General features: G+C 41.3%; 2 protein-coding genes across 2 annotated transcripts; both read right to left on the bottom strand.

Annotated features, from left to right (window-relative positions):
• Nucleotides 1-911: 911 nt before the first annotated feature.
• Nucleotides 912-4,046, bottom strand: LOC118558358 (extracellular calcium-sensing receptor-like). The gene is made up of 7 exons (XM_036128871.1): nucleotides 3,982-4,046; nucleotides 3,622-3,901; nucleotides 2,923-3,438; nucleotides 2,632-2,883; nucleotides 2,313-2,540; nucleotides 1,975-2,098; nucleotides 912-1,831 (listed from the first exon to the last, which is right to left on the bottom strand). Exons 1-7 carry the CDS (start codon nucleotides 4,029-4,031, stop codon nucleotides 912-914), a joined length of 2,370 nt encoding a protein of 789 aa, XP_035984764.1. The 5' UTR covers nucleotides 4,032-4,046.
• A 3,180-nt stretch (nucleotides 4,047-7,226) lies between these two features.
• On the bottom strand, nucleotides 7,227-18,265 carry LOC118558357 (extracellular calcium-sensing receptor-like). The gene is made up of 7 exons (XM_036128870.1): nucleotides 17,842-18,265; nucleotides 10,198-10,372; nucleotides 9,826-10,114; nucleotides 8,989-9,738; nucleotides 8,682-8,909; nucleotides 8,443-8,582; nucleotides 7,227-8,383 (listed from the first exon to the last, which is right to left on the bottom strand). Exons 1-7 carry the CDS (start codon nucleotides 18,263-18,265, stop codon nucleotides 7,399-7,401), a joined length of 2,991 nt encoding a protein of 996 aa, XP_035984763.1. The 3' UTR covers nucleotides 7,227-7,398.
• Between the last annotated feature and the right edge of the window lie 4,968 nt (nucleotides 18,266-23,233).

Raw genomic sequence — 23,233 nt, 5'->3', positions numbered from 1 at the left:
AGAACATCCTTAAACGTGAGTGAATGGAGGAGATTTTGATGAACATTAGGTCATGTGATGTTTTTGAAGTAGGTGTGGTGCTTTTGATGTACTCCAGCTGAACATAGTGCTTATATACAAAGAATGGGGTGGAATTTACAGTTTTCTGTTGTGACATGACTGGGTATTTAATTTTTTCGCAACATCACTGGCTCATTTTAATTTTCTTTATGAAATTAGAAAAAATATGGAAGTCATATGGGAGTGAAATTTCAAAGTGATATGAATGGTGAGATAATAATTAGCTGAATTAATTAGAGATTAAAGAATGTCTTAAGTTTCACTTTCAGTATGATGCCGCCGGCATTTTCAAGGGCACAGTCTGCATAGTGTAGCATAAGATTAGAATATTATAACTTAGAATATAACTGTGTTATTTGTTTCACGGTTCCACAGACAAAATACAAATGTTTTTTCAATCAAGCTTTTTTCTGCAGCATGTTAACTCTGGAATCCGCTTCCGCTAGATCTTTGATCCAAAACTGGACTTGGCCTTTTTAAATCAGCAGGCTTTTAATACTTAAAACTGTGGTGGCACTTCTGGGTGTAGCTACACTTTGTTTTTTCTATTTTGTTGCATCAACCTAGTTTTTAACCAGTTTGTGTATTCTTTTATCTCCCTGTGTGTTTCTGTTGTCAAATATTTATTTTGATAAGCACTCTAGATACCATTTTTGTGTATGTGGAGAAAACCTATACAAATAAATTAATGATATTTTTTAATTTGACTGTCTGTAGACATATTTATTTTAACCAGAATTCACTGTTTTGCTATAATATTACAAAAAATATGACAAAATCTGTAATATTACATTCCATCCAAATAGTCTTTAACTGAAGTTTATTATAACAGCCCATTTGTTTGCACTACTCTACATACTCTTATTGTGTTTTGATTGATTTCTTCCCATTAACATTTTTTTAGTATTCCTCTCAGGTTTCAGAAGTAAAATATAACATTTTGGCGCAAAAATACAAAAAAGTAATCCAAAACTTGAAGCTAGAATTGCAAATATTTCTACAGCTACAGTAAACTTACCGGGAGAAGTGACATATGCTGGGATAAATGTGAGCCAGACAGCACTAAATATCAGCATGCTGAAGGTGATAAATTTAGCTTCATTAAAATTATCAGGTAACCTCCGAGCTAAAAAAGCAAAGCCAAAGCAGAGCAGAGCCAGAAGTCCTATGTATGCCATCACAGCCCAAAATGCTATAGGTGACCCTAAGAAACACTCTAGAATAATCTTTTCTCTTGCATAAACCATGTTCTTGTGTGGAAATGGTGGATCAAAAGCTAGCCATATAACACAAATTAGCACTTGAATTAAAGTACAGCCAAGAACACTTGTTCTCTGAAGGGAAGCTGAACACTGAGGAACTGTATTTACTGGTCTTTTAGCTTTAAAGGCCATCACAACAGTTATAGTTTTAGCAAGAATACATGAAATACACAGAGCAAAAGCTATGCCAAAAGCTGTATGACGAAGCATGCATGACCACTCAGTGGGCTGGCCAATGAAAGTCAGAGAGCAAAGGAAACACAGAGTCAAGGAGAAGAGTAGCAGGAAACTTAGCTCAGAATTACTGGCTTTGACAAGAGGTGTGTGACGGAAATTAAAAAACACACACAAGACCGCAAGTGTTAAACTTGCTCCACATAATGAAAAGGCAGTGAGGAGGGCTCCCATAGTTTCTCCATATGACAGGAACTCAATCACCTTTGGAACACATTTGCTGTGATCGATATTTGACCAGTACTCCGGTGGACACTGTGAACACTCTGCAGAATCTAATAAGAAAATATCAGATAAAAAACAGGCTCAGATTGTAAAATTCTTCATAGATTTTATAAGGGAAGTGAGGGATTTACACAGTGACTTGGGTTTTCTGTAGAATAAAAGGCAGAAAGGGCGAAATGTGTTTTTTGCTCACTGTTGGTATCGCTGATTTCTCCACCAGCACACGGGACACATGAGAAGCAACAGATTGGTTTGCCTTTGATTGCTGCCTGTCGGAAACCTTGCAGGCAATTCTCACTGCAGACGGACAGTGGCTTCTGTGACAGAAGTAAAATTCAACCTGTAATGACTATGTTATTGGAACAAAATTTTAAATTCAGGGCTTTATCAAACCTAATAAGATGCTAGGTTTTGCACATTTAACTGCTTTACAGCAAAGTGGGGTAAAATATGAAAACATATATGGACTATCAGGTTAAATTGTTGTTTTCTGCAAACAGCCTTTAAAAATACACTGAAATTGATTCCTACCTCCCAGGATTCTGCAGCCCATGTTATATTTACGTTGTTCATGGTAAACTCATTCCCGTTTGGTTGGGAAGCATCATACTTCCCCACAGTCATGAACACAATACCTCCTGCATGGTTTCTCTGCCAGTTCACAAGTTCATAGGTTGCAACAGGGTCCCCATTTTCATCAAAGTACACTTGCTCTCCAGACTCAAGTGTAAAATTAACATTCTGGAGTTGTTTTGCAACCTGTCAAAAAGGAGAACAGTACATAAATGTATATGATTTCCACTTAGATGAAAAAAAAATACCACAAACAGTTACCAAGGTAAGCATTTACCTGTCTTGGCTCTGAATGGTCTTTTAAGATACACGAGTGAGATATTAAGTTATGACTTGATCCACATTTTGCCATGTATTGCAAGGCATGAGCAACAGCATACACAGCCTTATACACATTATTGGATATCCTCAGCTCTGATACATCTGTAAAAGCATTGTCTGCATCCTGAAGTCTCTCAGAGCCAGAACATAATTTTGTTCCAGGCACACTGGACTGAAAACTGCATCCAAAGGTTGTTTCCCAGAACTCCTTTAGCAAGTTGCTTTGAGGATCCTGACTTGGGTTCACCTTGAAGAGAAATTCTTGTAACCCTGGGATTTTTGCCTTTCCTATTGCAAAGCCCAGTGACCCAGTTAAAATCCCAGAGTACCTCTTCTTAGCCAAGTAATTTGCTGTGATCCAAGATTCACTGCCGACCCACTGCAACCCAGTTACATTTTGCTTCAGAACTTCCTCGAGCAAAACATCCATTTCACCTTGGGCCAGGAATGCAACTAAAACATTTGCTGTGCCTCTTTGTATTACTCTTACTGCCTTCTCAATGTGTTCTCTAGAACCAGTTCTTGAGATGGTCTCAGAGTATTCAACACAAATCCCCTCTTTACTGGCAGCTTCAATAAAAGTTGCCATCCCATTATTACCATAGTCATTATCACTTCTCACTGCTCCAACCCATGTCCATCCAAAGTGTTTTACCAGTTTAGCCAGTGCTCTACTCTGGTAGTAGTCACTGGGAATGGTTCTGAAGAAAAAGGGATACTCCTTTCTGTTACTGAGACAAGCACATGTTGCAAAGTGGCTAATCTGTGGAAACAAAACAGAGAAAATAATCAAAGCTTGAGAAATTAAAGTAATAGAAATCTATTCAGATTCATATGGCAAGAAAAAAGCTCCGAAAACTCCAACCTCCAACTTAACCATAATGTTTTTGACAATAAGATGAAATAAGCTTGTTTGTCAGAGCAGTTATATGATAACTGTACTTACCATAGGTATTTGGAAAACCCCTGAAATCTGTTGCATTGCAATTGTTGAAGAGGATTCAGAGGCCCCGATGATGGCATGAACAGAAGAACAGTTTTTACTCCAAGTCTTATCCTCTCCATTTATTAAACCCATTACTGCATGTGTTGAAGGTAATGTTGAACCACAACTATCAAATGCCTTATATCCAATTGAAACATTAGGCAGTAGGATGCTGCTGTTGTTAATTTCTTCAATAGCAAATATCATTGTTTGCAAAAAACGAAATTCTCTTAGATTTATCCTAAAAAAAAGGAAATAGAGTGTTTTACATTTCTCTTCTGTTGAACATAAAATAAAGTAGAGAATGAAAGTAAAATTTACCTGGAGCATTTGAAAGGCTCTGGTGTTTCGTATTTGGAGAATGAGGGCATTGAGATTTGACTATAGATAGAAAAAGCCCCACCAATAGTGATATCTCCTTCCTTAGACAAGAGAGGCATCTCTCGGCTTCCAAACATCTTACAGGTAGAGTCATTCTCTGCTTTAAAGAATCCTAGAATGCTCACTAACAGTGACATTACACAAATCCAATCACTCATCTTTCAAAAAGAATTTTGTATTCCTAGTCCTATATGCTGACTTCTATCAATATCGAGGTATCTGTTTTCTTTGAAAGGATGGGCTTTGTATTTATTCAGATGATGATGCTCATCCTCTCATCAAATCAGAGTGATGATTTCAGAATAAAATTTCCTTCAATTTGATGGTGAATCTTTATTATGTACAGTGTATATTACAACTGAAAAATCAAGTGTAAAGGAGAATAGCATTGCTTAATATGGAATTTATATTATTATTTTACATATCACAGTTTAAAATGTAACTTGTAAATAATTTTATGATTCAATCATAGAAACCATCATATCACATATAATCATTATAAAAATAATTTACACTCCTTTTATTTCATTATATTTCATCTTCATTTAAACTGTTAAATCTCAACGAGACATGAAGTTGGCCTTTTTAGATACAAAAACCATTCAATGAGACGTTAAAGCATATTTAAATTCTAGGATTTACACATACCCTTTCCATTTCTAAGGTCTCTGGGTCTGTCCAGGGTATGTATTCTGGCCAGATATTTTGTCTGCGAAAAACAAAAAAACGTTCCAAAGTTTATGAAAGATTTGTAATTTTTCCATTCACTGTTTAGCTTTTATTGCTTAAGGAGTTAATTAAGAGACCATGCTTTCTCCTTTTGGGATTAGACAGATTGTAAAACCAACTGGAAGGTGGGGAAGCACCAAGGAAAAAGTTCAATAGCACAGTCTGTGGACAACTAATATTGTGCAGGTTTCTATACTATATAAAAAACATACAGCCTTATAGAACATAGACTCCCACTAACATTTAGGTAAACGTTCTCTAATAAGGGGGACATTGACAGCAATATATTTTTCCTTATTTATTAGCTGTCCATAAATTCAATACAAACGTCTTGCAGCGTTATTGCCGATTCTTCTTTTTAGAAATGCAAACAGGCCAGTTTATTGAAACAGAGGTGGCTTTTAAATGTTCTACAGAATTGTACTCAGTGTGATTCTACAACCTTAATGTTTCATTAAACAGCTTCATTCATTCAGAAACCATTTTAGATGGGGGTTTGTGACTGGTGGTTCGAAACTCATGAACAGTCATGCTGTGAAAACAGTTTAACATCAGAATGGGCTGAGACAGTGCCAGTCAAAATAGAGGTGGCTGTTCCACAAATGCATTCAAACTCGATTGAAAATTATTATTCTTTTTGAAAGAAAGAAAAATCATGCAGCCTTATATTCTTAAGGAGGTTCTTTTTACCCTGGATTACCACATTCTGACTATTATTTTTGGTAGCTGGACCTCTGGCAGAGTGTCAGACATTTTTCAACATGCTGCGCTGAAAACCCTACTGAAAATGAGGTCTTGATGCTTTTGTTACATTTTTGGCTTGTGTCCAAGTTAGAATTTATTGCATATTTATTTACACATTTTATTGATAGCTACTCAATGAAAGTTTTATTCACATTCTTGTTTTATTGATAATTTAGTTTTGATCATGTTGTTTATTAGGAATTTTTAATATATTAATGAGTGCATATTTAATTATTTAATGATAAGTATTTTTTTCAATAAAATTGTTGTTTAAGTCAAAAGGACACAATTCAGCTCATTTTCTCTTCATTTTATTGATATTATGCTGGCAAAATTGTACATTTTGATGAAACAGGGGGTAAATCTTATGCACAAATACTTTGTCATATACATAAGGAGTCCTACAGAGGAAATCAGCATTTTTATCTGACCAGATTTCCTTTTTATGATGTGTAAAGCACATTTGGCACAGTTTTGGCCCATTTTGGCACAACTGTGCCAAAATCACAGTTCCGCACACTGCCCACTAAAACTTTTGTGGAACTAAGATGCTTCAACTGATTCAGTCTAGATTTGTTGCCGTTATAGTCAATATGTGGATCTATAACATCTTAGACTTCTCCTATAATTTCTAAGGAGGTTTCATGATGTTTTGCAGTTTGTTTTGGGAAAAATTTAGAAGAGGTTCAGAATGACTTTTTTCTTTGTTTAATCTTCTATAAATCAGACATGGTGACATTTGCAATAGTGCTTCCATCTGAAAAATGTTCTTTGATGCCTTTCTGTCACACAAATACAAACGCTTACATTTACACTTTATAACTTTCGAGCTGTCCTTGATTTATTTAAGATATGTAATTTCAGGTGGAAATTGTCCCTAAAACCCTCTGGGCTTAAGGTATTAAAATCATCCACGGACAGGTAAAGTGGTAGTGCAGTCGACATTCTGAGTGCGACAGCTTGGAAGGACCTTTCTCCCCTCGTCCTAAAATGGGTTTGAGGGGCCATTGACACCTTCTGTTCAGAAGATCTCAGACTTTTCGTTTAAAACATTTATTATTCTGATTTTAATCTACATTTCATTGATAAAGAACGGAAAATCATTATCAATGGAAATATCTTTGCCAACGATCAGCAATCCTTTATATAATTGCTGACCAGCTTTTCTCATGTTTCTACTGGTATTTTAAGGAATATTTATGCATTTATCTATTTGTGTATGTATGTGTGTGTGTGTGTGTGTGTGTGTGTGTGTGTGTGTGTGTGTGTGTGTGTGTGTGTGTGTGTGTGTGTGTGTGTGTGTGTGTGTGTGTGTGTGTGTGTGTGTGAGATGAGTTCCATATATTTGTAAAAAGAGGTTCCAAGGCCTCCTTGTTGTCACCCTAATGTAATTAGCTGCCTTTACAGCTTCTCTATCAGATTTAAGAAAGGACTCTCACTGGATCACTTCTAAACATTATTATTACTTTCAGTTACATAAAAACCCCAGGACAACTACAAATATAAAAACACTTATTTAAATCTGTTTCCCTGTGGTAAGGATTCTTTCTGGGATTTACCGTATCTCTTTCTTTTTCAGCAACACCGTGTGACAGGGAAAATGGTCTCCAAATTTTGCTAATTACAAAAAACAAACAACCAATCAACTTTTTTAATTTTTTTTTATTTGTTATGCCTTAGTCTGTATGTTGTATATCTTTACATTTTTGGTTTATTTGAAACACATTGTTCACAACTTATTGGTGTATTTTAACATGACGTCATGTTTTTCTTTTTTTAATTACAGAATACAAGTTTTTGCAATAAGACCTTCAACAACAATAAAGAGCAAAAAAAAATTTTTTTTAAAAAGAGAGAGAAAATATTGTGTACAATGTAAACTGATTAACCTTGTGTTTTCCCCAGCAGGTGTTTCTTTGTGTTCAGCTCAGGTTTCAGAATAAGAATAAAGCATTTTGGTGCAAATATACAAAATAGTATCCCGTAACTTGATGCTAGAATGGCAAATATCTCAACAGCTACAGTAAATTTCCCAGGTGAGCTGACATAAGCTGGGATGAAGGTGAGCCAGACTGCACAGAAAATCAACATACTGAAGGTGATGTGTTTAGCCTCATTGAAACTATCTGGCAACTTTCTGGCCAAGAAAGCAAGGACAAAACACAGTAAGGCAAGAAGTCCAATGTATCCCAAAACAGCCCAAAACCCAACAGGTGATCCCAGAGCACACTCAAGAATGATCTTTTCCATGTAGTATGTCATGTTTTTTAAAGGAAAGGGGGGATTTATTCTTAACCACAGGATGCAAATAATGACCTGTATAAAAGTGAAAAACAAAACAGTGAGTCTCTGCTGTGCAGGCCCAAACCATTTCATCACATTATTACCTGGAAGATTTGTTTTAAAGGCCATTAGAACCACTATTGTTTTTCCAAGAATACAAGAGATACAAAGAACGAAGGTGATGCCGAATGCTGTGTGTCGCAACATGCAGGACCACTCAGTGGGTTTGCCAATAAATGTTAAAGAACACAAGAAACAGAGTGACAAGGAGAAGAGCAACAAGAAGCTCAGCTCAGAGTTGTTTGCTTTCACTAGTGGAGTGTCCTTATTTATTAAAAACAGTGTGGCTACTTTTAAAGTTAGCAGAACACCTAGCAAAGTGAAAAATACTAGTACTTTGCCCATAACCTCAATGAAGGAGAGAAACTCAATGTTTTTCGGTAAACATGCATCTCTGTTCTGATTGGACCAGAATGCTTCAGGACACTTTTTGCAGTCAATAGAATCTGTAATAAAAAATATGTTTTTTATTATTACAATTCCTTTTGATCCACCCTTACACAGTTTACAAATGACTGTATCATTGCTAATTTGAAAATGATGCTAACACTGTGGCAGACAAAGGGTACACACATATTGCTATACTTTAGATATGTGGTACCTGTGGTGTTGCTAAATTCTCCAACTGGACATGGTATGCAATCAAAGCAGCACACAGGTTTTCCTTTCTGGAGGACTTTATGGGTTCCTGGTTGACAGCTTTCACTACAAACTGAAACAGGTAACTGTAGTAAAAAGATAAAACATGTATTGTTAAATATTTATTTATGACTTTATGATTCATTTATTTATGATTAGATTTTATTACTAGGGATGAGCTTTACCTGTTTAGTTCCCCCTGGCCACATTATAGCCTCTGTGTTAAGAACAAATTTCTTGCCAGAAGGTAGTGAAGCATCATAGTAACCAACAGGTTTAAACTGAACCGAATGATCTGCTCCACGCTGCCAGTTCACCACCTCATACCTGGCAACAGCGGCTCCAGTAGGATCGAACCACACTTTGTCCCCATTGTTAGTAGTGAAGTTCACATGTTTTAAAGCCTCTACTACCTGAAGAGCAATAAACAGGACCTTTTTCAACATTTTTAGTTATACACTTGTAGTACAGACACAAGGCCTTTTCATTTACCTCCCATGGCTTGATCTCCACAGGCTTCTTACATCCTTGATGATCTGAACACTTCAAGATGTTATGTAGAGCATGTGCTACAGCATAGATGGCTTTGTAGATATTAGTGGAGTATCTTAGCTCTGTTACATCGTTGTCATTATCTTTAAGCTCTAAGAAATCCCGGTTTGTTTTGCAAGTTTTTAAACTTGTCTCTGTATTTGTGTCATTGCACATAAATCCTGTTTCCCAGAAACCTCTAACTAGAAAATCGTCCAAGCCGCTGATGTTGGCCTTTTGCACTGCAAATCCTAATGCACCTCCCAGCACACTAAAGCTAGTAGGAGTTACAAGGCTTTCAGCAGTGATCCACGCCTCCACCCCAATGAACTGCCGGCCTGTGATGTTGTGGAAACTCAACTGCTCTAACAGGTTATTCATTTCTGCATGTGCAAGAAATCCAACAATCACCTGAGCAGTGCTCTTCTTGATCACTTCCACCACTTTTTTGAGTTTTTCTGGCTCTGCTCTGTCAAATTTCTCTGTGTATTCCACACACACTCCTTCCTCTTGTGCAGCAGAGAGAAAGATGGCCATCCCATTGTTGCCATAATCACTGTCGCTGTTCACTGCTCCGACCCAGGTCCAACCAAAGTATTTGACCAACTGAGCAAGAGCAACACTTTGATAGCGATCACTTGCAATAGTTCGAAAAAAAGAGGGAAACTCCTTTCTATTGCTCAAGCACTCACAAGTAGCTGAATGACTTATCTGTCAACAGAAAACAGAACAAAGACTTTGCATATCACAGACACATATGCTGATTACATATACTAATTCTGAGTGTCACCATCTTACCACTGGAATTTGAAATGGCCCAGTGGTGCGGGAAAGGACAATAGTAGAAGTAGATTCAGACTCTCCAATAATAGCATGAACTGCTGATTGTCCAGAGCAGCTATCTTCCAAAGTCATCTCATCCCCATTCATTAGTGCCATTACTGTATGCCTTGAGGATATTGTCGATGCACAGTTGTCATAAATGCGATATCCAATAGCAACATTAGGAAGAAGATCCTTATTTCCATTTATTTCTTCAATAGCAAATATCATTGTCTGGGCAAATCGAAACTCCCTTAAGTCAATACTGTGAAAACAAAAGCACAGTAGAAAGTTCTGTTCGCAAAGACAAAACGTTAACATAATATTGTGTATATAGTTAAAAATTACCTGGTACAATTAGATATTGCCGGCCTCTCTGTAAAGAAAAGTGAGGGTGGTGTGATTTTCCTGTGGATAGAAAAAACACCTCCAATCGTCACATCTCCTTGTTTAGACAGTACAGGAAATTCTGGATTTCCCTGTATTTGACAGAGAGAAGCAGGCTTTACAGCTGCCTTAAACGCTAACAGGAGGCCCATAAAAATGAACACTCCTAGTACTGATGACATCTTAATTCTGGTGTATCCTAATGGGAAAGAGTCACCAAAGTCAGTATTGTTTTTCATTAATGTAGCTGACAGCAATGATCTCCTTAGTTTATTAACCAATCAGAAAAAATGTGGGATGGCCTTGACTGGAGTTTGCCATTGTGTTATTGTCTAAGATTATTGTACTTTGATGGATAATATGTTAGACATTTAGTTGTTTCTATAAGACGCTATAAAATAAGATGGAGTCTAATAAGATAAATGCAACTGATGCAGTGGTTTAGATTATAGCTAATATTTTGTAACCAATAGATTACCACATAAAAGCCTTGGATACTCTGCTCAGTACAAAAAGGAAAATATATATGAGTACAACTTGCCCCAGATGTTCTTTTTTCTTAGCTACTCCACAAAAGACAATTGAACAACAAAAGAACATTCAAGGCAGGCAGAACAGTTGTGGTCTTTCTAAATCAGGAAGTTACCCCAAGAAAAAAATGGGGAAATATCTTCAGTCAGAATAATAAATTATTTTTTTTTATTTATTTGTATTAAATCTTTATTCAACCAGATGCAAGACCTATTGAGATCAAGATCTCTTTCACAAGGGGTGACTTGGCCAACAAAGAAATATACACACAGCATAGTGGACAAGACACACAACAATAACAAAACAACCTTTAAAATATGTGAAATGAGAGGACTTGACAAATAAAAGGCAGGAGTGTTACAGTAAAACTATACAATTCAAAACAAAAATTTAAAATACAAATTGTTGTTATTTTTTAAGATAATGTGGAAGGCTTTCAGTGAAACAACTTTTGACAGTTTGAATTCAAATTGAATGGTATTCAAAGCAAAGGAGGCAAAAAGCTGAAGACTTTATTTCCCATTTCGTTTTGAACAGGAAGAGCAGAGAAATACAAAATTTCATTTGATCGTAAGGCATAACGGCTTTCAGTTCTCAGAGGAAAAGTGCATAAATAAGTAGAAAACAAGCCAATAAGAGGCTTAAATCCAGAGTCAATCCAGGGGTGGAGGGTCAGGGGAGTTGGAGTGTTAGTTTGATTTTCAATTGATTCTCAGGCCTCAGCGCTTATCTCTAGTCCCAGATTTTGGTGGCACTGCTATTGGTGCTTCCCTCTCCTGGTGGGTTTTGGAGAACGGGGTAGTTATTCGAGTCAGTGGGGGAGCTGGCTCCCTGGGAGGAAATTTTGCTGCCCAATCCTTTCCTTCTCATCCCGAGATGCATCCCTCTGCCTGCTCCACCACACATTTTCACGACACACATTTATAGGGCATGGCATTAGGGACACTCACATCGTGCTCTGCAATAGGGGTGTAAGGGGGACCCTCTGTGTCTAAACTGTATTTAGACACAGAATTCTGGGTGGAACTGATATGCCAGCAGGACATGATAATCATTCCTACAAACTCTGCAACCAGAGTGAGCTACAGACATATAGATAAAAAAAAGTCAAATAACTTGGCTATGATTCTTTAAGTGTTTATTGATAACTGCATTGTTTTGTGAGTATATATGTCAACTAAAATTAAGATAAATATTCATCAATATTCATTGGTGCGTCCTTATTAATTTAACTTTGAGTGTAAAAGTGGAACCTTACAGTTTATGTCTGTTCTCGGGCCTATAGCCAGTACAATGTTTAATTGGATGGATTAATTTGGAAGTGTTTCGAAACTTCAAAGAAGTAAAGTCAATGGAAGAATAAATCCATCAAAATATGGTAATTTATTTGACAGACTGCACTGCATTCTTTTGTCAAATGTAGATAATTTCAGTGTACGGTCTTGCTCTTTTTTGCTAAGGGGAAAATGTGGTTAGCTCATTAGCTACTTGAGCACAAATTCTTGTCTACAATTTCAAAATGTAATGTAAACAATGAAAAAGCTAAATATTTTAATGTCAAAGATACATGAAACAGTTATGGTTATAAACCTAATGTTGATTCAACATGTAAGTCACCTACCACTTTATGTGTGATTTAAATATCAGGCTTCAAAATGTATTCAATATTTCTGCCTAACTATATTTTAACATTGATTTATTCACATTTTTCTTTTTGGGTAATTACATTGTTATGGTCTCAGATAACGGACTTGTGTCTGTACACGTCCTGTTAGATCTCAGTGCTGCATTTGATACACTTGATCAGAATATTCTCCAAGAACAACTTGAACATGCTGTAGAGATTAAGGGAAAAGCATTATGTATCTGACATATTCCAGTTTGTTCAGGTTAATAACAAATCTTCCACAAACTCAAGGGTCACTAGTTAAGTACCACAGGGTTTAGTCCAGGGATGTCAAAGTCAAATACACCAAGGACAAAATTGCGACAAGCCGAGGGCCAGACTGGTTCCATGTTTATTAAAACATACTGTAATGTAATGTACATGTTTTGTACATTAAAAGAATAAAGCAATATTTTTATGGCTCTGTCAGTAACCTCAAGGGAAAACAGGCAAACAGCAAAAAAATTAATTGTTTTTTAAATATATATATGTTTCTTAATATCAAGATAAATACATAAATAAAATTGCATGCATTATAAACTGAAAATGCATTATTGTGCTGCTCCATGATCCTACCAATTACTGCTCTGAAATGGTAAAATAATAATAATAATAAAAATCAAATCAGTTGTATTCTCTCATGTCTCTTATCTGCTACTTTCCATTCAACTGAGAAATAAATATGAATACATAAAATACAATAAAATAAAATTGCACATGTAGTTTAACATTAATAAGTTATAGCCAATAAAAAATATAAATTGTTGCGCTCCGGTCCAATAGGACGCATGATTCGAATTTTGCCGCTCAGTCAATCAGTGCGCAACTGGGGCATTGTGTCGGGGATGAAACATTTTTGTTGTGCTTTGAATGTTTGGATTGTTTTTGTTTTAACAATCCAAGCACACCGGGCTGAAGTTCATTGTCTAAGGAGGCGGAGTGCAATTAGTGCTCCGCAACTGCTGCGCGCAGGTGTCAGCAGAGGCTGATAGAACCCAAAATAAAAATAGCCTGGATGGAAGGAGAGCGTAGCTGATCCTGCAGGTGACAGAGACAGACACTCTGCCGAGCAAGGGGCTTGTGGGATCCGCACGCCAGACACAGAATACCGGGAGGTGACCAGACGGCCCAGTACCGAGGGCGCCTGTAAATAGCGCTCCATCTCGATCAGAGAGTATCGGCAGGAAATACTATTCTGACAGAGTCTTGGTGTGGGGATGCTGGAGTTTTCCTGCTTCTTTATTTTAGCTAGATCGATCCTAAAAGCGGCGTGGCACACAGAAGAGTGGAACAGTGCTGGAGCGCCGCAGTATCAGCTGTGGATCGGCAAGAGAGTGCGCTGTGTAGACGGATCGCCTCCACCAGAAGCAGCATAATAAATGGAGCCCAACTTCTGGCCTCTGATTGATGACTTTTAAGGACAATTATTGGAATCATTGGAATTGGAATTATTGGAATAATGTTGAACTTTTAAAAATGGGTAAAGGGAGTGTTTTATCGTGCCACTATTACGGCACCTTTTGTTGAAATAAAACATCTTGGACTTGATCACTGTTTGGGTTTTTGAGTTGCTTGCTCCCCTTTATGTCAAAGACCGAGTGTGGGGCCATATTGGTTACAAGTGCAAAACGCCAACGGGTGGCTGTGGCCTGTGGGCCTGTTCTAATAGTAATTAAATATCATCCAGGGGGGCCGTAGACAATTAATTTGCGGGCCGGGGCCGGCCCAAGGGCCTTGACTTTGACACATGTGGTTTAGTCCTTAGGCCAATTCTATTTACTATATATATGCTTCTGATTAGTAAAATTATCAGACAGCATAGGATTATTTTCCACTGTTATGCTGATGACACTCAACTATATTTATCCATAAATCCTGATGAATTCAATCAATTATTTTGACTACAGAATCAGAATCAAGTTTATTGCTAAGTAGGTTTGCACTTACAAGGAATTTGACTTGGTGTTGATGGTGCAGACCAAGTAAAATAAAATAGAATATATATATATATATACAGAAGCTATATACTCAGTAGACTGTGCGTTAATGTAACACAGAAGCTTGTAAGTCCTGAATGGGGGAGAGAGGCAGTGTCCAGTGTCACGGGCGGCTCTTGGCCTTGTTGAAAAGGCCAAAAAAATGTTTTTGTGGCGTGAGGTTTTGGTCCTGATGGTCCGCAGCCTCCTGCCAGAGGGATGTGTCTGAAATAGTCTGTGACTGGGGTGCGAGGAATCAGCAACAATCTTCCCTACACGCCTCAGAGTCCTGGAGGCGTACAGGTCCTGGAGAGATGGAAGATTGCAGCCAATCGCTTTCTCTGCAGACTGGATGATATGCTGCAGTCTGCTCTTGTCCTTGGTGGTGGCACCAGCGTACCAGATGGTGATGGAAGAGGTGAGTATGGACTACACCATTGTCCTTGGCAGGTTGAATTTCTTCAGCTGCCGCAGGACATCCTCTGCTGGGCTTTCTTGGTGAGGGAGTTGATGTTCAGCTCCCACTTTAGGTTCTGGGAGATGATAGTTCCCAGGAAGTGGAATAACTCCACAGTGTCAATTGTGGAGTCACAGAGGGTGATGGGGTTAGCTGGGGCTAAGTTCTTCCTGAAGTCCACAACCATCTCCACTGTTTTTACAACATTGAGCTCCAGGTTATTTTCCCTGCACCAGGTCACCAGATGGTCAGCCTCCCACCTGTAGGCGGACTCGTCACCATCAGAGATAAGTCCGATGAGAGTGGTGTCGTCCGCGAACTTCGCTTGACAGACTGATGACTGGAGATGCAGCTGTTGGTGTACAAGGAGAAGAGCAGAGGAGAAATAACACAGCCCTGGGGGAAACCAGTGCCAATGATCTGTGAGTCGGAGACATGTTTTCCCAGCTTCACATGCTGCTTCCTGTCAGACAGGAAGTCTGTGATCCACCTGCAGGTGGAGTCAGGCGCATTCAGCTGGGAGAGCTTCCCCTGAAGCAGAGCTGGGATAATTGTGTTGAAGGCCGAGCTGAAATCCACAAACAGGATCCTGACGTAGGTTCCTGCATAGTCCATGTACTGTTGTCTCTGTAGGCAAACTGTAGGGGGTCCAGGAGGGGAATCAGTGATTTATTTTAGGTGTGAAAGCACAAGGCACTCAAAGGACTTCATAACCACAGAGGTCAGAGCGACGGGTCTAAAGTCATTAAGTCCTGTGGTCCTTGGCTTCTTGGGAACAGGGATGATAGTGGAGGATTTGAAGCAGGTGGGCACGTGACAAGTCGCCAATGAGGTGTTAAAATGTCTGTGAATACTGGAGACAGCTGATCAGCACAGTGCTTTAAGGTGGATGGAGAGACAGAGTCTAGTCCAGCAGCTTTCCGGGGGTTCTGTCTTTTGAAGAGTTTGTTAACATCTTTCTCGTGTATGCAAAGAGTTGTCACTGAGGTGGGGGAGGAAGAGGTGGAGGTGATCTGTTGGGAGGTGTTGTGGGGGGCGGTTGCGGGACTGTCCCTTTGTCTGTCGAAACGACAGTAGAAGTTGTTCAGGTTGTTGGCTAAGTGTCGGTCATTCATGAAGTGGGGGGCTTTAGGCTTGTAATTTGTTATCTGCCTAAGCCCTTTCCAGACAGAAGCAGAGTCGTTGGCTGAAAACTGGTTTTGCAGCTTCTCAGAATACAGTGGTTTAGCCCAGTGTGCGAAATACCTGTCAATATTTGGGGGGGGTCCCCATCTCCCGATTGTTACGCAATACCGATGTAAGTTTTCTCAGTATGCAGTAGGCCTATAACATTACAATGTCAAAGTCAAAGTTGGCTTTAATGTCAATGGGGTACCGCGCGCGAGCTATTTTTAGAAACACAACGTCACGATGACGTCACATCACGTGGTACGCAGTGGGGCAAACTCCGGAAACCCGCCGCTGTTTTGCTGTAAAAGAGACGTGCGTTAGCCTAGGTTTTACTCGGTAAACGACTGCTTTTTCCAAATCTAAGACCATGGTTTTTAAACATTGTTGCTATGGAACGTGCAACAGCGACTCGAGTTACGCTGATCGGCCGCATATGAAGGATGTTTTCTTCAAGACTGCCAAGGAGAAATGTGTGCGCTGGGACCGGTGCGGTCAGCCTACACAACAGTTCAACCCGGAAAAAGTTACCAAATTCAAGTACATATGTAGCAAGCATTTTGTCGGAGGAAAGGGCACAACCGAAGAACATCCTGACCCAATTCCAGCGACATCAAGTCAAGGTAAGAGTATTTTGGTGGCCGACATGTTAATAAAGTAGTGCCTGCTACCATGACAGCATATAGGCTTTCATGGTAGCAGGCGCTAACATGATAGCCTGCTACCAGGATAGCTTACTCAAAAACATTTCAAATAAGACAAACATTAAACATATACCCATTCCTGGACGGTGATTGCAAACAACAAAAAAAAAAAACGGCCGACGCTGCCATGATCGCCGCGCAGAAAAAAAAAAACAAAGCTTACCGTTCATCAACTCGGCCCGTTTTCCGGTCTTTTCAAGCCCTCGACACTCAAGCCATCGTTTGAGCTGAAGGTTGGTGTGTTCTTCGACAGTGCGTCCAGTAATCCGTGTGCCTGGAACATCGTCTTGGGAAAGTTTAACGGCTGTAAAGTCGGTCATATCGCTGGTTCTGTTGCGCTTGTAATAGCTGGGTTATCCGTGCGTTCTCTCCTGTATGCCCTACCTAAGCGGCAAAAGGGGCGTTGCTCTTGAGACGGTGACGTCACGTGCGCGGTACCCCATTCTTCACATTCACCAGACATACAAGGACTCGAGAGGACGTTTCTCATTCACCAACAGTGAAACAGATAAAGTGCACAGGCACAACAGATAAGATCAGTTCTTAATACTAAAATATAAACATTTTTAGTATTAATTGTTGTCAGCATTACGTCTTTCTTCTGTTTGGCACGCACATGCCTAATTTGCATACGCAAACAGGATTGGCTGGCTCCACTTGGCAAAAAACTGAATATATTTCCCCCTGGGATCATTAAAGTATGTCTGATTCTGATTCTGATATTTGTGAATAAATGTTTTGAATTTTAAATACTGGACATGTTGAGCTTAAAAATTTTTTAGTGACCATTAGTGACAAAAAAGTATTTCATTTTTAATTTTTTTGACACAATTTGAGACCCCCTTTAAATTTTGCTTTTGAGGCTTTCAGGGGTTCTCATGGGTTAATTGGGGGGGTCGAGCCCCCCCCCCCGTGTTTCGCACTCTGGTTTAGCCTCTTTCACCGCCTTGCTAAACTTGTATTTTGCATCTTTGAATCTGCATTTGTCCCCACTCCTGAAGGCCTCTTCCTTATCCAACCTTAGCCTTCTGAGTTTGGCTGTGGACCGGGGTTTATCATTATTGTAACTCAGCCTGGTTCGTGATGGAACACAGCAGTACTCACAGAAACTGATATATGATGTCACAGCCTCTGTGAACTCATCCGGACTGTTGGTAGCAGCCCTGAAGATGCCCCAGTCAGTAGAATCCAAACACACCTGAAGATCCTCCACAGCCTCACTGGTCCAGTTCTTCAGAGTCCTAACTACAGGTTTGCAGAGCTTTAGTTTCTGCCTGTAAGCAGGACTCAGGTGAACCATGATGTGATCGGATTGGCCCAGTGCTGCACGAGGGATGACGTGCCAAGCGTCTCTGACTGTGGTGTAGAAGTGATCCAGAATGTTCTCCTCTTTGGTCAGGCATTTAATAAACTGTCTATATTTAGGAAGTTCATGAGTGAGGTTTCCTTTGTTAAAGTCACCAAGGACAATAACTAAGGAGTCCACACTAAGTATATGGTCTGCGAGCGCGCACTGTGCGACCTGCATGTTCGCATGCGGCACGATATAAACTGACCAGAATGAATGAAGCAACCTTGCGGGGAGAATAAAAAGGCTTACAGTTTATGATAAAGGATTCCAGGTCAGGAGAACAGTGCTGTTGGATCACTGCCACATCGTTGCACCAGCCGCTGTCGGTGTAAAAACAGATTCCTCCACCTTTCGTTTTGCCGGAAAATTGTGTGTCTCTATCTGCTCTGAAGAGTTGAGGAGAAGAAAAGTGGGAATAAATCCTTTGGAGATGTTGCCCCGATATTCATGAGCTCTTCTCTGGTGAAGAGCTCCGGGTACCATTGCAAAAACCAGAGTTAAATAGTAAAACAAAACAAAAAAGTGTGCACCAACACACCGTGGCTGCCGTCTGCGGCGCCATCCTGATAGACATCCTGGAGACAGCAAGCATGTCTTGATGACATCAAAACCTGGATGACTTTATATCTTCAGCTGATCCAAAATGCTGCAGTTAGAGTTCTGATGAAAATCAACAATAGGGATCATATTTCTCCAATTTTAGCTTCCCTTCATTGGCTTCCTGTTATATCAAGAATACAATTAAAAAATCTTCTCACGTATAAACCCCTTAATAATCAAGCTCCATCATATATCAGAGCTCTGATTGAGTTCTACTGTTCTCCAATTTGCATTGCTTGTCATTTCAGCTTTTAACTTTTTGTTCTCTCTCTTTTTTTTTCTTTATAGTAAGTACACCTGGTCTGGCGTTCTGTTAGCTGTGACACCATCCAGGGATCATCTGCCTTTACCCTTCTGACATAGAAGAGATTCCTGGATCAATGTGTGCTTTGTTGTGTCTCTGCTCTGTCTTCTCTAACTTTCAGTCAGTTGTGGCAAATGGCTGCTCACACTGAGCCTGGTTCTGCTATAGTTTTGTTCTTCTTTTTAAAGGGGGGTTTCCTCTCCACTGTTGCTTCATGCATGGTTGGTATGAGGGATTGCTGCAATGCCATCAACAATGCAGACAACTGTCCAATGTGGTCTATACGCTCTTTCAGGAGGAGTGAAAGCTGCTTGTTAAGACTTTTCTTAGATATGAAGATTTTGAACCAATCTGTCTGGATGATTTGCTTAAATTTACTTTATAAAGTGCCTTGGGAAGCCTAATTTTTGCTTAGCTGGTGGCCTCTTCCAGGCTCCATGCATGGCTCCTGCAGGGGGACCTCTCCTTTAGAATCCCAGGAAGGAGATGTGAAGACTGGATTCCATGTAGCTTGCAGGGGTGACTCGCTAGCCCCCCTCTCCTCGAGAGAGCAGATGGCAGAGTGGCTGGAGGGTGAGCTGATGGAAGGTGGAACAATCCCACGGGGCAGTTGGAGACTGAGCGGCCTGGCTGCCGACTGAAGGGATCCGGTAGGGTCATTAGCCCGACTTGGTTCAAGGGAGCCTCGGGGTGGAACTTTAGCTCAAAGGAGGGTCTGGAGCAGGATCCAGAACGATGGGAACCAGAAGACTAGATGCGGAATGTCAGAGCATGGGTGAGCACTTGGAACGGGATCCGAGGCGTGAAACAACCTGAGAACGACAGGAGACAAAGATTACGTGGAAAACGAGAAGCTGTCAGGAGACAGTAGCCTACTGAGGCTTACCGCTCGAGCTTAACACTCTGGTGTCGATCAGCTGGCCGCCCCCCGCTTAAATGCTCCATCACCGCCCCGTGAGATTCGAAACAGCTGTGTCCCCTTGTCAACTGAGGCCGTCTCAGGTGGCTCATTGTTAATCTCAGGGGGAGGGAAGGCAGAGGGTAAAAAAAAGGCTTGCAGCGGCCAGCCAGGCACTTCCAGCTGGACCCTGTCATCCGCTTGCCCGTCCTCCTGTCTCTCAGCCGCTTGCTCTGCCGGCCTGTCGTGGCATCACCACTGGCCACTCACTCTCCCTGGACCACTCTGCCACTTCCCTGACAGTTCTCTCTCCCTGAGTGGTAAGCATTGCTGCATACTTAGGATCTGTCACCATCGCTGGCTTCTGACCTCTCCCTTAACTGTCTGCAGCTCTCTGAGTCCTGCAAAGAGGTCCGACCGGCTCAGATCTCGGTCTCAGTCATCCCCTTCCCTCCCCCTTTAAATAAACGTGTAAAATCTGCTCCTTTTCTCCTGTTAGTTCTCTGCATGTGGGCGAGAGCCTTAAAAAACATGACAGAGTTATGTGACAGATAATTAAAGCTGTTTTCTCACACTTCACACATTCAACACATCTTAAACCATAAAAAACAATGTCGTTGCTGCTGAAAGTTGCAAGAGAGAATAGTTGAAAAAGTCAATGCAAGCGCGATATGAAAGTTATATGATGGAGAATTAAAGCTGTTTTCTCACACTTCACTCGTTCAAAACAAATGGGGGAGTATGTGGGGGGAGGGGGGCATCTGTTACAAAAGGCATTGAAAGGACATGATGAAGTATGAAAATACAGGTTAATCAGCTAGGGTTAAGTTGTAAGTTTTTCTTGTGTTTAATGGTACTCAAGTAAACCATTAATTGTCTGTATTCAATATATGCAATTAATGTTGGGATGGTGTGAATTATTGAAATAACTGATATGTTCATCTTTTGAAGCATTGTTCACCCATCCTTCTAAAAATGAGTTGAGACTGATTGTCTTGTAGGTGTTTCATTTGTGCCAAATGCACTTTATCCGTCCGTCCGTCCGTCCATTTTCTTCCACTTATCTGGGGTCGGGTCGTGGGGGTAGCAGCTTCAGTAGGGAGGCCCAGACGTCCCTCTCCCTGGTCACTTGGGCCAGCTCCTCTGGGGGAATCCCAAGACATTCCCAGGCCAGCCAGGAGACATACTCCCTCCAGCGTGTCCTGGGTCTTCCACTGGGCCTCCTCCCGGTGGGATGTGCCCGGAACACCTCACCAGGGAGGCTTCCAGGAGGCATCCTAACCAGATGCCCGAGCCATCTCAACTGGCTCCTCTCGACGTGGAGGAGCAGCGGCTCTACTCTGAGTCCTCCCCGGATGACTAAGCTTCTCATCCTATCTCTAAGGGAGAGCCCAGACACACTCAAAGAAAACTAATTTCAGCCGCTTGTATCCGGGATCTCGTTCTTTCGGTCACGACCCAAAGTTCGTGAGAGGGTAGATGAGGGTAGGAATGTAGATCGACCGGTAAATCGTCTCTCTTCACCACAACGGATCAGTACAGTGCCCGCTTCACAGCAGACACGGCACCAATCCGCCTGTCTATCTCCCGCTCCATCTTCCCCTCATTCGTGAACAAGACTCCAAGATACTTGAACTCCTCCACTAGGGGCAGCACATCCTCCCCAACCCGGAGGAGGCACTCTACCCTTTTCTGGGTCAAGACCATGGTCTCGGATTTTGAGGCACTGATTTTCATCCCAGCCGCTTCACACTCGGCTGCAAACCACTCTAGTGAGAGCTGTAGATCACGCCCTGATGGGAGGCAATAGGACCACGTCATCCACGAATAGCAGAGACGCAATACTAAGGCCACCAAAAAGGATCCCCTCAACACCTTGGCTGCGCCTAGAAATTCTATCCATAAAAGTTATGAACAGAATCAGTGACAAAGGGCAACCTTGGTGGAGTCAAACTCTCACCGGAAACGAGTCCGACTTACTGCCGGCAATGCAGACCAGACTCTGACACCGGTCATACAGAGACCTGACAGCCCTTATTAAAGGCCCGGTACTCCATACTCCCAGAGTACCCCCCACAGGATCCCTCGGGGGACACGGTCGAATGCCTTCTCCAGATCCACAAAGCACATGTAGACTGGTTGGGCAAACTCCCATGTTCCCTCCAGGATCCGCTGAGGGTGTAGAGCTGGTCCAGTGTTCCACGGCCAGGACAAACCACACTGCTCTTCCTGAATCCGAGATCCGACTATCCAACGGACCTTCCTTTCCAAATGCACACCTCACCAGGGAGGCGAGGTGTGCATTTTCCAAATTTATATTAATCATATAGCCTATATGTATATTTTCAACTGAAACAAAGGTGGTGTGATTTAAGTGAAGAAATCTGCCATTTTGGACAGATGTAACATAGCCTCAGTGTGCACGTGTGATGTTGCTCACAGAGATCAAGTGAACACTCAGGGAGTTTGTGTGTTTGCGCAGACACATGAGAAATTAGGGGGAACATTGACAATGTCCCGAGTCGAGGTCTGCAGCACACTACCCCCACTATAAACAATGGTAGTACTGCACTGCTTCCCCCTCCTGAGACGCCGGATAGTGGACCAGAATCGCCTCGAAGCCGTACAGAAGTCTTTCTCAATGGCCTCTTCGAACTCTTCCCGCGCCCCCACAAGTTTTTTCCTCAGCGACCAGTCAAGCCGCCTGCCGCTTTGACTGCCGGTACACATCTGCTGCTTCTGGAGTCCCACAGGCCAATAAAGCCCAATAGGACTCATTCTTCAGCTTGACAGCTTCCATCACTGCTGGTGTCTACCAGCTTGTTTGAGGGTTGCCGCCGCGACATTCATTGACAACATGGTCCACTCACACTCAATGTCCCCCACCTCCCTCGGGACGTGTTCAAAGCTCTCCCGGAGGTAGGAGTTAAAGCTCCGTCTCACGGGGGACTCTGCCAGATATTCCCAGCAAATCTTCACAATACCTTTTGGGTCTACCAGGTCTAACCGGCTTCCTCCCCCACCATCGGAGCAAGCTCACAACCAGGTAGTGGTCAGTGCAGAGCTCTGCCCCTCTTTTCACCCGAGTGTCCAAGACATGTGGCCGCAGGTCAGATGGAACAACAACAAAGTCGATCATTGAACTACGGCCTAGGGTGTCCTGTTGCCAAGAGCACATATTGACACCCTTATGCTTGAACATGGTGTTTGTTATGGACAATCCATGATGAGTACAGAAGTCCAACAACAGAACACCACTCGAGTTCAGATCAGGTGGGTCGTTCCTTGCAACTACGCCCCTCCAGGTCCCACTGTCATTGCCCATGTGAGCGTTGAAGTCCCC

The sequence above is a fragment of the Fundulus heteroclitus genome, unplaced genomic scaffold (assembly GCF_011125445.2).
Source record: "Fundulus heteroclitus isolate FHET01 unplaced genomic scaffold, MU-UCD_Fhet_4.1 scaffold_124, whole genome shotgun sequence".
Taxonomy (NCBI): Eukaryota; Metazoa; Chordata; class Actinopteri; order Cyprinodontiformes; family Fundulidae; genus Fundulus; species Fundulus heteroclitus.
The sequence above is the reverse complement of the archived record's forward strand: the minus strand, read 5'-3'. Positions and strand labels throughout refer to the sequence as shown.

What these genes read in the sequence shown, in the direction of transcription:
- LOC118558357 (XM_036128870.1), bottom strand. Translation starts at nt 18,265, where the DNA reads ATGCAGGTCGCACAGTGCGCGCTCGCAGACCATATACTTAGTGTGGAC. An exon ending in GACATCATATATCAGTTTCT is followed by an intron (nt 10,373 to 17,841) that starts GTGAGTACTGCT and finishes GCCTCCTGTTAG; the next exon opens with CGTTTAAGGCAGCTGTAAAG. An exon ending in GGCCAGGGGGAACTAAACAG is followed by an intron (nt 8,583 to 8,681) that starts GTAAAGCTCATC and finishes TTTTTACTACAG; the next exon opens with TTACCTGTTTCAGTTTGTAG.
- LOC118558358 (XM_036128871.1), bottom strand. Translation starts at nt 4,031, where the DNA reads ATGCCCTCATTCTCCAAATACGAAACACCAGAGCCTTTCAAATGCTCC. An exon ending in GAGCCTTTCAAATGCTCCAG is followed by an intron (nt 3,902 to 3,981) that starts GTAAATTTTACT and finishes CCTTTTTTTTAG; the next exon opens with GATAAATCTAAGAGAATTTC. An exon ending in GGGCTGCAGAATCCTGGGAG is followed by an intron (nt 2,099 to 2,312) that starts GTAGGAATCAAT and finishes CTTCTGTCACAG; the next exon opens with AAGCCACTGTCCGTCTGCAG.